This window comes from Belonocnema kinseyi, chromosome 7, assembly GCF_010883055.1.
Source record: "Belonocnema kinseyi isolate 2016_QV_RU_SX_M_011 chromosome 7, B_treatae_v1, whole genome shotgun sequence".
In the NCBI taxonomy this organism is placed as follows: Eukaryota; Metazoa; Arthropoda; class Insecta; order Hymenoptera; family Cynipidae; genus Belonocnema; species Belonocnema kinseyi.
The window spans coordinates 83,782,975-83,798,590 of NC_046663.1; the positions used below are offsets into that span (position 1 = coordinate 83,782,975).

The following is a 15,616-nucleotide window of genomic DNA, read 5'->3' on the forward strand; positions in this document are numbered from 1 at the left end:
AAGATGTAAAAAAATATATTTCAACAATCAATTCCAACGGCATCAGCCGGTAACGTTGTACACGAAAATACGAAACCTGGCGGCCACTAGACGAGGCTCTAGTGAGTTCGTATTTTCGTGTACAACGTTACCAGCTGATGCCGTTGGAATTGATTGTTGAAATATATTTTTTTATATTTATTATTATTAAGCTTTGTACTTAAACGTAGTTTTCTTTCGGCTCTTGCATTTCTCAAAGTTCGAGACCGATATTTTATGTATAAAAAAAGTTCGAACGTTCAAAAAATGTTGAGGTTCAGAAAAAAGATGAAATAATTTTCAGTGAAGTTCCTACCAAAATGCAGTACCTAAACGTACTTTATTGTACTCTAATACATTTCCCAAAGTTTCAGCTCGATATTTTATTTACAAAAAAAGTTCTTAGGTTCAAAAAAACATTCAGTGAACGGAAAAAGTGATGTGGGTAATATAGGTATTTAGCTGTGTCACATGACCTTAAGACTTAAAACATAAATCAACCAAAAATGGCAGTCCGAACTAGGTAAATCTAAAGAAACACTTTTAGAAATAAAAATTTTAATTCCAGAGCCATAGAGATTTATAGTCCAATATAGGAAAATCGGAATTTTTATCAACCCCGGAGTTCAACATTATCTAAAATCTCTAGAAACACTGTTAGAAAGAAAAAAAAGAAAATAAAATTCAGAGTTGGATATTCACTTTTTGTTCGCAGAAAATTATTTTTTTAACTCAAAATTTAATTATTCCAGTTGAACATTCATCGTTTTATTCAACAATTTTGATAGAAAAAAATTCCATTCGGCTGAAAATTCAACTGTTTTGCTGAAAACTCGTCTTTTTCGTAAAAAATTGAACTATTTTTGTAGAATCTATAATGATTTTGTGAAAAATTAACTATTTCGTTGAAAATTTGTTTTCTGGTTGACTTCAAAATTCCTAATTTTAGTTGAAAATTCATCTACTTTATTGAAAAATTAGCTACTTTGTTGGAGTTCTTTTTTTTTATTGTTTAAACATCATCGAACTCCTTTGATAAAATTTACCTTTTTTGGTTAAAACTTTAACTTCTTTTTTAAATTAATTTTTAAAAACTAATAATTGATCTATTCCATTTTCGGTTTAATTCGTCTTCGGATATTCGTCTTTTTGGCAGAAAATTAATCTTCTTGGTTCAAAATCCATCTTTTTTGATAAAAATGAATTTATTTTTGTTGATGAAAAATCGTTTCTTTTGGATAAACATTAGTTTTTTAAATAAAAATGTAATAATTCCATTTTTGGTTGAAAATGAATTTTTGTGATTCACAATTCAACGGCTTGGCTTAAAAATTTATGTTTTTTATATGAAAATTCATCTCTGGTTAACAATTTATCGATTTTGTTGAATTTTCATTGTTTTTTTAATATTAGTTTTTAACTGAAAATTTAATTCTTCCATTTTTAATTGAAACTATATTAGAAAATTTAACTGTCTGGTTTGAAAATTTATCATTTTTGGATAAAGATTGAACTATTTCGTTGAAAATTCATGTATTTTTTTGAAGTCTCGATTTTTGTCGCAAGAAAATTAATCTTGTTCACAAAATTCATATTCTTTAATTGAAAATTTAACAACTTTGTTGAACGATTTACTTCTTTATTAAGACTTAATTTTTTGGTTGATCATTCATGATTATATTTGAAAATTTAACTATTTTATTGAAAGTTCGTTTTTTTCAATATAAATTTTTTAGCTTAAAAATTACCTATATAACTTTTTTGTTGAGACTAGATCCTTTTTGGGTAAAAATTCAAATAATTGATAATGAATTCATCTGGTTTAGTTGAAAATGAAAATATTTATTGGAAATTCAAAGTCTTCTAAACAAACCATTTTTTGTTGATCTTAGGATGTTGTAAATCTCCCTGAATCCTTAAAGATCACCATGGGGTCGTTAGTGCCCTGGAATTTATATTGAAATTTACGAAGTTCGTTATTCTTAAGTTTTTAGTTTTTTGTTCAATGTCTTAAAATTAAAAAATCATTTAATAAGTAAAATTATCTTATAACAAGACTCTTAAGGGAATTCCTAACAAAATTTCACGCCAAAATATTAAAAAAAGCTTTTACGTAATAAAAAATTACGGCTCGGATCTTCAACGACGCCATGAGGACCTCAACGTTATACCAAAGTAAGGGGACCTTTAAGGGTAAAGCAGGAGTCGTAACAAAAGTTACTTTGTTTCTGCAAAAGTAACTAAGAAAAAGTTACATTTTTTATGGTAAAGAGAACATAAATTTTGTTAATCTATAAATAAAATAATTGAAATATTAGGCTTTGTAATCGTTTAATTAGTCCTATCATTTGAAAATAATCTATTCTGAAAGCAGTCTTGATTTATTAAACGCTAAAAAATTATTACGTTTCCCTGAAGCCAATCAAAAACTTTAATCTCTTGAAAGTCAGTAATCTTATTACAACTGATTAAAATAACTCGAGTAAATAAAATGAATGAGAAAGTACTAGGGTTTTAAGTTACTGTTTTCATCATGTCATAAACGATTTATCTCTTTAGGGAGTCTGCTAAGATGCATGCATTCAAGTTAGATACCTTACAGGTGCAAAGAAACCTTGCTTAGATGTAATGTAAGATCAGCAAGAATTGTATATTACATTCAAGTATATCTTCAATTATAGATAGAATGTAGATAGTTCATCAGGAATTAAACAGACACTGTGCGAGTGTACGTGTACGTACAATAAAAGAAAATTTTAACGATTTTTAATTCCAGTTGTTTTTGTAACAAAAATCTGTGAAGGCAAAGTAAATTTGTAAGTGAATCAAGTACTGGAAAATCGGATTAATAATATGGCTATTTTATAGTTTTTTTTAATCCGATGAAACTTTTTTTAGAGCCTTTCAGTCTAGGATGATTTAAATTCCATAGAAGGATTTGCATAAATTTAACCTCGGGCCACTACCCAACTGCGTTCTATTATAAGCACCTCTAAACAAACGATGATGAGGTTTTGAATAAAGGTGTAACTTAGAACGGAGTGAAAATGCTCAAATTTCCTTATTTGAAGATTCAAATGTTGAGAATTTAAACAAAGTTTCCTCTTGGTTCAAAAATTAGGGTGAATTTAGAATTTTTGTCAAAATGTGTAAAAAACATGTTTTTTTACTGAGTTAAATGGATACTTTTTTGAAAAAGTTCAACATGTCAAACCTGAAATTCCTTAAGCTTAAACAGCAAAGAAACAGATCATAATTTTTCTTTCATAAAAAACCGAATTAATTTTTTTATTGCATGTATAAACGAAAGTAGGCCGGGAATTAGGGCAATCAGTAATTCCAGAAGTGCTTTTCCCATTTTTTTGTTTAATAATTCAGCAAAACTTTTATAATGAAGCTCTCTTTCTTAGTGCAAATTCTAATTATAAAAATACACATATTATTATTTAATATGTATTTTATTGTTCCTTATTTAATATTTTTATCAAAAAAATGTAATACTGTCAGAAATATCAACAGAAAGTTATTCAGAGTATAAAATATTTTGCTTTGTCGATACGTCGATATCGGATTAACGAATTAAATCGACAATACTCATCAATTAAAATGATGACAATATCGTGAAGAATGTTGTTTGATTTTAAACGAACAAATCAACTGGCACGTTCCATGTGTGAAATAAACAGTAACTTGATTATGCGTATAGATGATATATTTTAAAACAATTAGCAGATTTGTTTAAGTCACGAACTTCTGCAAAGCGATTCAGCGATTTCTCGAAATAGAAATTAAATTATAAACTCGATTTGAATGTTATATATTCTTTTTCAATTTACAATTATTAATCAAGAGCGAGAAGATTTATTTTATATTATTTGCACAGATTTTCTCCTCTTCTATTAAACTTTTTCCCGCTGCATTTGTTTATCGTTAGTTCTAGAATTTGCGATGGTTTAAAAAAAAGCAATTGATACGTGGTAGGTGTCGATTGCAGATTGTAGTTTTTATTCATATTCAGTGATATCGTATAGGACGATAATATTCCTTGATTCTATTTTCTTGCTTAAATTTCAACATGGTTGAATGATCAAGAGAATTAGAAAACCATCAAAATAGGAAAAATCTTAAATCCTTATTTTTAGGATACGAAAGAATGAAAGGGAAGGTCAAGGAAAACCTAGAAATCAAGTAAAATTGAGGTAATCCTATTGGGCAAGGAAGGTTAGGGAAAAGCTAGGGATTTAAAAACAAACCTTGTAAAAGTCAGGGAACTTTTAAAAAGAGACACTTTAAATAACTGTCAAGGATATATTTTTAATTCTTTACTTTTATTTGAAATTGTTTTATTCCACTCATAAAAGATTTTATTTCGAACATGTTAAAGGATTAAGATTCTGGTATTTGAGTGTTAAATTTCAGGGCAAAATTGGGGGGAAAAAAACTTGGTTAAAAATTCATCTTTCTTGGTGAAAATTCAACTATTTATTGGAAGTAGAAATTTCATGTTTGGATAAAAATGCAACTTGGTGGATGAAAATTAACCATCTTTGTTGAGGATTCAACTATTTTGTTGAAAAATCGTCTTCTTAGTTAAATCCAACTGTTTTTGTTTAAAATTAAAATCTTTTTTCGTTGAAATTAAATTAAATTGAAATAGCTGAGTGCAGGTTGAAGAAATTCGTTCAAAATCTTTTTTCTTTTTTTTTTTGAAAATTCATAACTTTAGTTGAAACAGTATCTCTTTGGTTAAAAATTCGTTTTAAAATTACATTTTGTGAATGGAGGTTTATCTCATTGATTGAAAATTCATTTTTTTATGTTCAAAATGTATTATTTTAACAGTGAGTGTGAATTTTTCATTTTTGATTGAAAATTGATGTTCTGTAGTTCAAAATTCGCCTTTTTTGTTGTAGAAAACTGATCTTCATGCTTTGAAATTTCCTCTTTTTTGGTTAAAAATGCAACTGTTTGATTGAAAATGAACTAATTTCTTAAGAAGTCATACTTTTTGGTAGATAATTTAACTGTTTTGTTTGAAAATTTGTCCTTTTAAATTTAAAATTCTTTTTTTCTTCATTAGATGATCTTTAATAATTAATGATCAGTGAATATAAGAAATTGGTTACGGAAAATCAGAAAAATGATAAGGAATTTTGAAATTTAATTTTTTCTGCCGTCCTGAAATGTTGTACTTTGAGGAAAAAATGTAGGTGATTGCTGACTGAATTTTCGAAATGAAGTGGAGATCACGAAAACAGGGTTATCTTTGGCCAGGGCAATTTAGACCATCTTACAAGACTATTGCGTTACAACATAATGGCGTGGTAATTCCTAAAATTTCGCGTTAGAACTGCCCGCTTTAATGATCCATTCGACGAAAGCTTGCCAGCGCGTATATTTAAGTTGGATAGAGCGTATCATTACAAAAATTAATTTTACGATTCTTCCTCGGACGCCGTTTGCGAATCTCCGCAATTTTGTGCCGGTCGTGCAAGTCGCGTACGCGAAAACAGTTTATGTACGGAATCTTTTTAAATGCACTTTTTAAGGCCTAAAAGCCCTAGGCCAAAAAATTTATCGGAATCGTAAATTTTGGATTTATTCCCAAAATCAGAGTTTGGATCGAACAGAAGGCTTTAAGAATGTACCATAAAATTACAAAACAATCGCGTGGAATTTCGAAAAATGTCCAGAAAAAGTAGCATACAATTTTTAATGATAATGAAAAAAAGCAGTAACAGACACTGAGTGGCTGAAATAATAACTAGGCAGCACCGCATAAATCATTTCTGTTGAATCTGGACGCATGATGCAACCTGGCGCACCTAATGCACAGAGTGATGCCCTCTTGTTGTTTGTCACGTTTGATTGAGCAATCCAATTTACGGAAATTCAGGTTCCAGTGTTTGAACTTCAGGAAAATCTATTTTAATATTTTAAACTTCAAATTACTGAAGAATGAAGGTTTTAATGTTAATAATGTATAGTTTAAATACGAAAATTTTCAATTCGAACAAGCATAACGCCTTATACGTATTATTCCACGGCGGTCGAAACAGAGAAAATAGGATTTAAAGTGGAAATATATTGCACTTGTTACCCAAAGAAAATTTTAAACCTGAAAGATGAATTTTCCATCAAATAGTTGAATTTTAATAAATGACCATTTTCATTAGCAATCTGTTGTATTTGGAACTAAATATTTAAAAACTTTCAAGAAAATGATACAAAAGTTTCAAAATTAATTTAATTTCTAACAAAATAATTGCATTTTTTTCCTAAAAAGACGAATTTTTAGTAAATGGTTGAATTTAAAAAAATAATTATTTTCAACTAAACTGTTGCATTTGCAACCAAATAGTTGAACTCTCAAAGAAAAGAGACGCATTTTCAATACAAAAATTAATTTACAACCACGAAAGGTTAAGTTGATCATCCAAAAGATGTCAGATTTCCACAATTAAAAATTAATTTTCAATCAATAAGGACAAATTTTTTATCCAAAAAGATGAATGTCCAAATAAAACAGTTAAACTTTTGAGCAAAAATATGAATTTTCAAAAAAAGAATGAATTTTCAACCAAAAACAATTGAATTTTCTTATTAAGTTTTATTGATTTGTTTCGCATTCAAACGAAAAAATAAAATAAAAAGAGAACGTTTCTTGAAAAAGGGGGAGAAAGAAAAATACTTTTTTTTTTTTTAAATAGGGTAATCAAGAAAGTAACTAGAAGAATGACATAATTAGTGAGAAATTAGTCAGTTTTGAAAAGTTGTAAAATAAAGTGGTACCATTTTTTCTACTTTTGAATTTCAATTTTTAAATTTTCACTGACATTAAACTGGAAAGTAGGTACAGAATACTTCTGAGAAAACTGAAGAAAAGTCGGTTAGTCCCAATTTTTCTTCAGAAAGTCGCATTTTTTCAAAAACGTAAAAAGGTTTTGAATAAAAAAAGAAAAAATAGAGAATCGTACATGATGAATTAAGTCTTGAAGAATGTAGTCATAAAGATTAAATATTAGGACTTTCACGGACTTGAATGAAAACCTTTATTGTATCTCTTCGACTATTAAAACAATTATAAATTGAATCTGATTTTTCACAAGGAGGCATATCATGCCTAATATATCAGACACGGAAACAATTAACTATGTTTGAGAATATTATTATTGGCATGCATGCAATTCACGTCCGATAGTTTCTCTTTTCAATAATTGAGCCATTGAGCGATCAGTGACGTAGATGGGTTTCAGATGTGAACTTTAAAGCGAATCTACAAAACAAGAAAATAAACTCCATCTATAAGGAAAACATGAAGCAAGATTAATAGCGTAGGTGAAAATATTATTTATACAATAACCATTTTCTTGAATTTGAGATACGGAATTTTGCGATGTCGTACAGAAATAGTATCGATATGAAGGCAGGGCTCGGCTATTCCCTTTTTTCCCTTGTTTTTAAAAATTTCCTCTTCGCCTTTTCACCTTTTTATAATGTTGTTGTTGCTGCTTTAATGCGAACTGAATTAATAAAACCCGATAACAAAATTCAACTATCATTGGTTGAAAGTTGATTCTTTTTGGTTAAAATTCGACTATTTTTTTATTTGGTCTTTTGGATTAAAAATTCGGAAAATTGATCTTTCATGGTAGAAAAGTCATCTTGTTTGATTGAAAATGCATCTTTTTTGTCCAAAAATTAACTATTTTGTTGAAAATTTCATTTTCTGTTTAAAAATTCGTATTTTGCAAGAAAATTAAACCATTTGGTTAAAAATTCATGTACGTTGTTAAAAAATCGTATCTTTTGATTGGAAGTCCACTATTTGGTTGTAAACGCAACTGTTTCGCTGAAAATGAACTATTTGTAAAAAATGCAAAATTTCAAGCTGATCTTTCAGTTGTTTAGTCGAAAAATCAACTGTTTCGTTGAATGTTCGTTTTTTATATCAAATTCATCCCGTTGGATTGCAAATCCAAATATTTGGATGAAAATTGATCTTTCAGGTTTAAATGTCAGCTGTTTTCTAAATCATTCAAATTTATAACTTGAAAAATCGACTGTATCCTTCAAAATTCGTTTTTGAGTTGAAAATTCGTCTCTTTTAGTTAAAAATTACAATATTTTCTTGAAGAATAAATATATTTCGAACTGAAATTTTAGGAATTTACAGAGTTTTTTATTACATTCAATGTTGCATCTATATTATATATTGCATCTATATTTCTTCTGTTTCAAGAGCATTTTGGACTGTGCATTTTTTCAGTAACTTCAAGATTAGGGTCCAAAATTAATTTTGCTAAAGTTCAAAATGAAGTTCCCACATTTGAAAATAATTAAAGTTAACAAGTTTAACAGTTCAGAAAGAAATATTTTTAACTCAGACTTGAAATTCTTTAAAGTGAATGAGGATTGTTGAAAAACGCTTTAACATCAGAGCTTATTTTTATTGTACAAAGAATATTTGAAAATCAGTCAGAATGATGTACACTATATCCCTAAAAAAAAGTGATTATTTGAGTAAATCAGTATCTCATACTATTTTTTTTGTGTGTGTTATCTTAAAAAGTTTGAGGCGACATTTTTTGGACGTTGTTTCGAATTTCCATTCGAATTTTTTTGTAATTTTATGCGCCTGCGACTTTTTTGAAGCGTTCTAGTCGATCCAAGGTCCTGGTAGGACACAAAGCAGAAGACAGGAAATAAAGAATTAGAAACAAATGAGATTTATGAATCGATCAATGTGATTAAAGATCGGGAGATTAAAGGCTGGGAAGTTTAATAGCAGTTCTCGTTAAGTTACTCCTGCATACAATTGCACCCGCATAACGCACGCCTCACGCCCACGTGATATTTAACTCCAAAGCTATTACTTATTGCGAAAATGTCTTCAGCGTATTAACAATCGCATTGAAATAATCGAGATTTTCATTTCTTTCGTCTCTAAAATAAAACGCTGTAAAGAGAAAGAGCAAGAATTGTTCGTTGTTAATGAAAAATGGTCTTAGATGTAAAGAATATAATTTCAAGAAGCTCTGAGAAAAAAGACAAAATTATCGGGCCATTTCTGGGGTTTCTCAGCTTTTCAGACAATTCTCTAATCTAAAAATTGATCTCATTTGAACATTATTTAAAATTCTACTTTTAAATTTAAACAAAATGTTATAATTTTGAAGGATTCAATAACAAATTATTCAATTTCACACTACTGTTAGTTTAAAATTGTCGAACATGCAAAGTATCAAACCAAAAGCATTAAATTATACTTGACGTTTTATTAATTATTCTATGTTTAGAGTCTTCAATTTAAAATGATTCAACCAAGAACGAATTTCAGTTGGAAATTGTATAAACCGGTTTACATTCAAATTTGTTTAATTCTAAGCATTCTATCAATGAAATTGTCCAACTGAAAAAATTGTAAAGCAAACAATTTGGATATGTTGAGTCAAAAGTTATTCAAAACTTTCAATTCTTATGTTTCAACCTTTTTTTCTAAATATTCAATATTGAAGATTTCGAACTTAAAACTAGGCAACTATTATGGCTCTTAATTTGAAATGATTTTTCAGTATATTAAAGGATTCAATATAATTTTAAAAAATAGTGACAAAACAGTAGCATTAACTTTTTTAAATAATAAACTTTTATGCACTTATGTCATGAAGGTCGCGAATTGACTAGAGTTTTTTTTAAAACTCGTATAAGTAACATAAGACGCACTGAATTTCCAAAAAAATATTGTGTTAGGAATACGGTGTAAAAGTTCCCAATAACTACAATTTGCTAAAAATTTTTGTTGTTTGAACGAAGAAAATTTGATCAAACGATACACAAATAGAAAAATACATAAAATAATGAACAATTTATAATAACGTGAACTTTTTTCTTTTTCTAGCCTAAAATCCTATGGATTTGCAAAATATATTTGCACACATTAAATTAGTCATGAATTCAAGACATACTAATATATTCCCTCCAAATACGAAAAATTTAATTTTGAATTACGAAATTTGATTAATTTAAAGTTCTTTTTCAATTCCAAATAATTTCTAAGCTCTGCAAAACAGAAAGCTTTGAAGTATTAAAATTTTTTACATTAATAAAAGGTGAATGCTTTTATTTAGCATTGTTTGTTTAATGTTTAAATGTTAAGGTTTTTAAATTTTATATGCTTCCAATGTCATATTTCACACTTTTGAATGTGATTAAATATAGATGATGATTTTAAAGCCCTTTTAATTTAACATAATTAATTTTTGAAGGATCTTGAATTTAAAATACAGTCAAACCTAGATTTAGTGTTCCTGGATTTAATGTTTCCGAGAATTGACGCCGCGCGGTGGAGATGTATGAGGGGCACTGCGGGAAGATGTGTGGTGCTCACTCAATCGTCACGAAACAGAGAGAAAAAACAGGAAAAAAAAATAGTTCCGAGATTGGATTTAATGTCACGATCAGTCACAAACTTGGCATTAAATCCAGGTTTGACTGTATATTGACAATTAAAGCTTTCATTTGGAAATCGTGGAAAATAGTGGCATTAGTTGTTAATTACGAGAGAATATCGACATAGCGGCCTTTGTTTTTTTTTAATATTGGAACCACTCAAAGGAAGTGTCAAATAGTATTAATAGTGGCGTGCGTCCAAGCCTTGCAACTATAATAGGTAATTTATTATTATTACATTATAATATTATTTATTATTATTTATTGTTAAGTACTTTAGAGCACTTATCAATTAAAATTGTCAAATTAAAACCTCGAGAATGAAAGCCGACAACTATTAATCTTTATATTTAAAAGTTCTTAAATCTAAAATTATAAGCGCGCGTCTACAACTGTAAAATTTTCCATGGAAATTGTAGCTACTTTTAAGAGTTTCAACACAAACTCGTTCAATCTTACAATGCTTCATTTTCATTTATTTGGTAGAAGCAATCACATACGATATGAAGTGACATTTAAAGTGATTGGATAGGCTTTTCAAAAAAAACAAAGAACTTTCAAAAGCATATTTTTTCAAATAAATATCAAGTTTATCTTCACTTAACATGGACGAAATTGCTTGGTTGTAATCTTTTTATAATTCGATCAGGCATTTGAAATCTGGAAGGACGCCTTTTTTGCGCTGCCCACGTGAAACTGAACCTGTGAATCGAACAGTAACCCTGCTTCCCGATTTGGAGAACGTTGAATATGCTACAAAAAGAAACGCGTTCTACAAAAAAAAAAAGGTGAGATGATTCATATGTCATGAATGTTCGTATCGAATTGATTACCTAAGCGGATTAATTTGGAATGTGTCGCTAGCCATTCTCCTAAACAGGCTGACTCTTGCCTTTCTTTCTTTCAAATTCAACCTCTTCTTGAGAACTTTTCCTTCTTTGTAAAGAGAAATGTTTCAGAATATATTTAATATGGTTCAATATTTCATTGTAACCACTATTTCATAGGAAGAAACTGTGAAGATATATAACTACTAAAAATGAAAAGTTGCTACAAAAAGGCAGGTATGTTTGTGATTCTACGAACATCTGAGGTAACATGAATAGCCTCACGGAGTATAGATTTACGACATTGTCGTTCACAAATCTTATGATACAGTTTATTCGAAGATATTCAATATTTTCAGGGATTAACAACTGACAGCTTGCGATTTAAAGGTTACCGGAAGGTACAGGAACGGTCCTCCCTCACTCGGTAATCAATCTAAAGTTGCGTGGGCTGATCGTAAAAGCAATAATCGCTATTTTTCTCGAATCATCAAGTCTCGAAAGTCGCGATATATCATACAATAGCGTCTCAAGACTAACGTTAGTCGACTTACGCAGATAGCACACGTTCCAAGACTGCAAGTACCTGTTAATTCTGTTTTTGAAATATCAAATTTATTATAATTACAAACCTAATCAGCAGAAAGGTTGCAGATTATATAGCCAAAAAAATTATTAAAGCAGGGGAAATATGATGATTTTTTTAACGAGAATAGGGAAATAAGAGGGAATTAAATTCTTCAAATTCAAATTAATGTGTATGTATCATATTTAATTTGAGATGAAACGCTGAAAATTTCCAGTCGAAATATATTGCATTTTCATCAAAATGGTTGAATATACCAATATGAGATAAATTTTTAACAAAGCAGTTGCTTCACGAAAAAAATCATTGTTAACCAAAAAGTTGAATTTAAAACAAAATACTTTCAATCAAAAGAGTCGAATTTTCAACATAAAAGTTGAATAATTAACCAAATAGTTTAATTGCAAAGCCAAACAGACGAATTTTTTTAGAAGGCATTTAAATTTTGAACCAAAAAGTTAATTTTCAACCAAGGAAGATACATTTTCAACAAAAAAGTCGAATTTTTTACTAAAAATTATGAATTTTGTATTAAACATATGAATTTTCAACAAAATAATGAAATTTTCAACCATAAAGAATTAACTCTCAACCATTAATAGTTACATTTTCTTATTAGGTTCTATTATTACTTTAGTTTGGATTTATGCAAAAAAACCAGAAAAATGGAAAGTTTTTTGAAAAAAGGAAACAAAAAAAATTCTTTAGAAAGGGGGGAAACAGGGACTAGAGGAAAAAGTTTGCAGTCTGTGGTTGGCAACTGTCACGTAAAATAAAATCAATCGTCATGCCGAAAAAATTTGGCACTCAAACACGAGCTATCTCGTTTGTGTTAAGTTGTGAAAACAATACTCTTGGAAAGCTGCAGGAAACTACTTTCATCTGGTATTAATAAAGCATCAATATTTAAGGAGGAGAATACAGAATCTTAATTGTATCCGAAGATCAGATGGCTTAATTCCAGTCTGGCACATTCAAATTGAAAAATTAATTTCTGATTACTCTTACCCCAGGCGCGAAGTATTAGGGCTCAGGAGTTTTGTTTTTCTGCAGTTTTCCACTTCTCTGACCAAATGCTTCGGCGAATGCGAGTGATTTTGATAAAAATCCGGCTTTAGATGGTAGGGCGCTTTAGAAATTGGAAACTACAGAAGATTGAGTACGTTTGGATACGTTTGGAAAGGGATGCGCGATAAAGGATTTAATGTTTGACGAACTCTTGTCTGAGTTGACCCAAATGATATGATTTTCGCAACAATTACATGTTTTAAACTAAACATTCGACTCACATTCAGCCTCGGAACAGACAAAGATCTGCTATTGATCCTCCTCCTTCGCAGGAGCCTCGCTCGCTCCCGATCTCTCCTCGTCGATCTGTCATCCTGCCTCGCCAGAGACGTTGCATCTTGAAATTCTTGAACACTCGGCTTATCCTCCAAGGAACGAACACTTAAAAGGACGCATCCATCGTTCTCGTCGACACTTGCCACAGCGCTACAACGCATTCCATCCGCCTCGCGCACTTTACAATCCTTCGATTCCTGTTTCCTCAACCCCTTTAAACTGTAAGATCCAAACGACGAGGACCTCTTCCTGGTCTCACGACTCGAATTCCGAAAAGAACTCACCGATCTCCTAGCGATCAACCTCTCAGTTTTAGTCGCGAATTCCTGCGTCCTGTTCGATCTAGAATCTGTCCTTGGTCTATACCTTATCGTCACTACATCAGCTGGAGAAGAAATAGAATCCTTGACTACCTCCTCGTTCTTCTCCTTCCAGGAACTTTCAACGCAATCACTAGATCTCAAGGGACTGATGACCCAATCACTTTTGTCCTGATCACTTCCTGAAGTTTTCTTTCGATTTTTTTCATTCCTCTGATCCTTTCTCCAATTCTTCACTTGATTCAAGTCATACTTTCCCGAATTCTTTTCCGGATCTCTACAAGGCTCTAAACTGATCTCATCACCGGGTAAAGAGGCAAACCTTCTCAAGGGAGGACTTGAAACCTTGACGCAAATATCCCTACTAGACCGTAAATCTTTGGTGTGATCTTGAAGATTAACGAGTGTGGAGTACCTCGGTCGACCATCAGAGCATCTCTCCAAGGAGATAACATTTGGATCCGAGGCATGAGATTCCTTACCTTTGGGTTTCAAGGTTATCGACTCTGCTGTGGAGGACCTCTTCAGGACCAGGGTCTCTGATCGAGGATGGCTGGAAGAGTCATAAGACTGAACTCGCTTTACAGGCTTCGGGGGGTTACCAATCACGTGTGAAAACCACGTGAGGTTTAGCGAACCAGGTTCTTCTTTCCCGACCTTGAGATTCTTAGACTTATCTTCTCGTCGAAGGATCTTTAAAGTCCCGTCGACCTCGTCGCACTGACGCACGGAGATGAGACGACAACCGCCGTCAACTCCGTTCTCCTCTGTGATAAACATCCGAAATAGCTATGTCTCGGAATTCATAATTGCAACATACTGACGCAAAAGCTATGTTCTATATTTACCTCATCTCTTACTCTCGGCCACTTTTTAACTTTTATATAATTTATCGCACTTTGGTTAAAACTGCGGCGGGCCTTTCAAAAATATTACACCTATTCACTTTTCTTTGACGATGCTTTGATTGTTTTGATGAAATTCGTATGATTTTCGGGAATGTTTCTTGAATTTGCGATAATTGAGAGGTTTGCTGGTCATGGTTTCCATCTACATAATTTTCGAAAATCCGAGATTGGCGGATAATTGATCTTCAGGGAAGATCGCACCGCCGGTTTCGCGTTCAGTTTCACACGGAGAAAAGAGACGCACAGCCCGCGAGCGCTGTTGGCCTACTGCGGTCTCTAAAGCGCGGAGCGAATACAGCCCACACTAGCTCGCGAGACGCACACGAGGACGCAGTACTCACTCATACGAACCCCCGATCCACTCGATTCTATTCCATTCCGCAGGGTTCCGAACCAAAAGCCTACGGTGGATTTACTCTCACCGAGCACTGGACGAGTACTCGGTAATCAGCAGACACACGGTGTAATGCGTAATCGCTCTCATTGTAAATACGCCAGATCGTTATTGTCCAATTTGCGAACAGTGGTTCAGCACGGTTAACGCTAAGAAATGTATATTCTGCCTCTTCATGTAATATGTGCATTTCTTAGCTAGGTCAGTTACAACGGCTTTTGAATTCCAACTGAAGGGTAGCATGCTATAAGGGCTAGGAACTCTAAAAAAAAGGAAATTTGAATCTTAAATTGCATTCTCGATGAAAAAAAAATTTCTTTGGAGTTAAAAGTGAACCACTTGAAAGGCGCAATCATAACGCATAACTATACAAAATATAACAGATGCGGCTCACCAACATGAGTATTTTTTATCGAAGTTGTTTTTTTTTTTTTTTTATAAAACGAAGAAAATGGTTACAATGAAGCATTCATCATACACGGAGAAAACGATATCGGAAGAATTGCAATATATACCGTAATTCCTGCGCTATATATCGTAATTCTATTATTATTTTATTATATTATATATACGAGGGTTTTAGTAGTGGCCAAGCGATTCTAGTGCATTATAATATGCTAAAAAGCTCCGAAATCTGCACGTACGTTATTATATTGCTCTTTATTTCAATACAGAGGTTTTGCGATATCATTGTGCGATATCTTTTTCTCTGTGTAGTCAATTAAAAAAAAATTTACATGTTTACGTGAATTGTCTTTTAAAAACCT

The 15,616-nt window shown here is 31.3% G+C and overlaps 1 protein-coding gene across 1 annotated transcript in view; it reads right to left on the reverse strand.

The window, feature by feature from the left end:
* LOC117176535 overlaps nucleotides 1–15,616 on the reverse strand; it is an 806,951-nt gene that overhangs the window by 63,401 nt on the left and 727,934 nt on the right. The window contains exon 13 of the mRNA XM_033366790.1: nucleotides 13,173–14,336. Within this exon, the coding sequence (XP_033222681.1) occupies nucleotides 13,173–14,336 (1,164 nt within the window). The remainder of the gene's footprint in view (nucleotides 1–13,172; nucleotides 14,337–15,616) is intronic.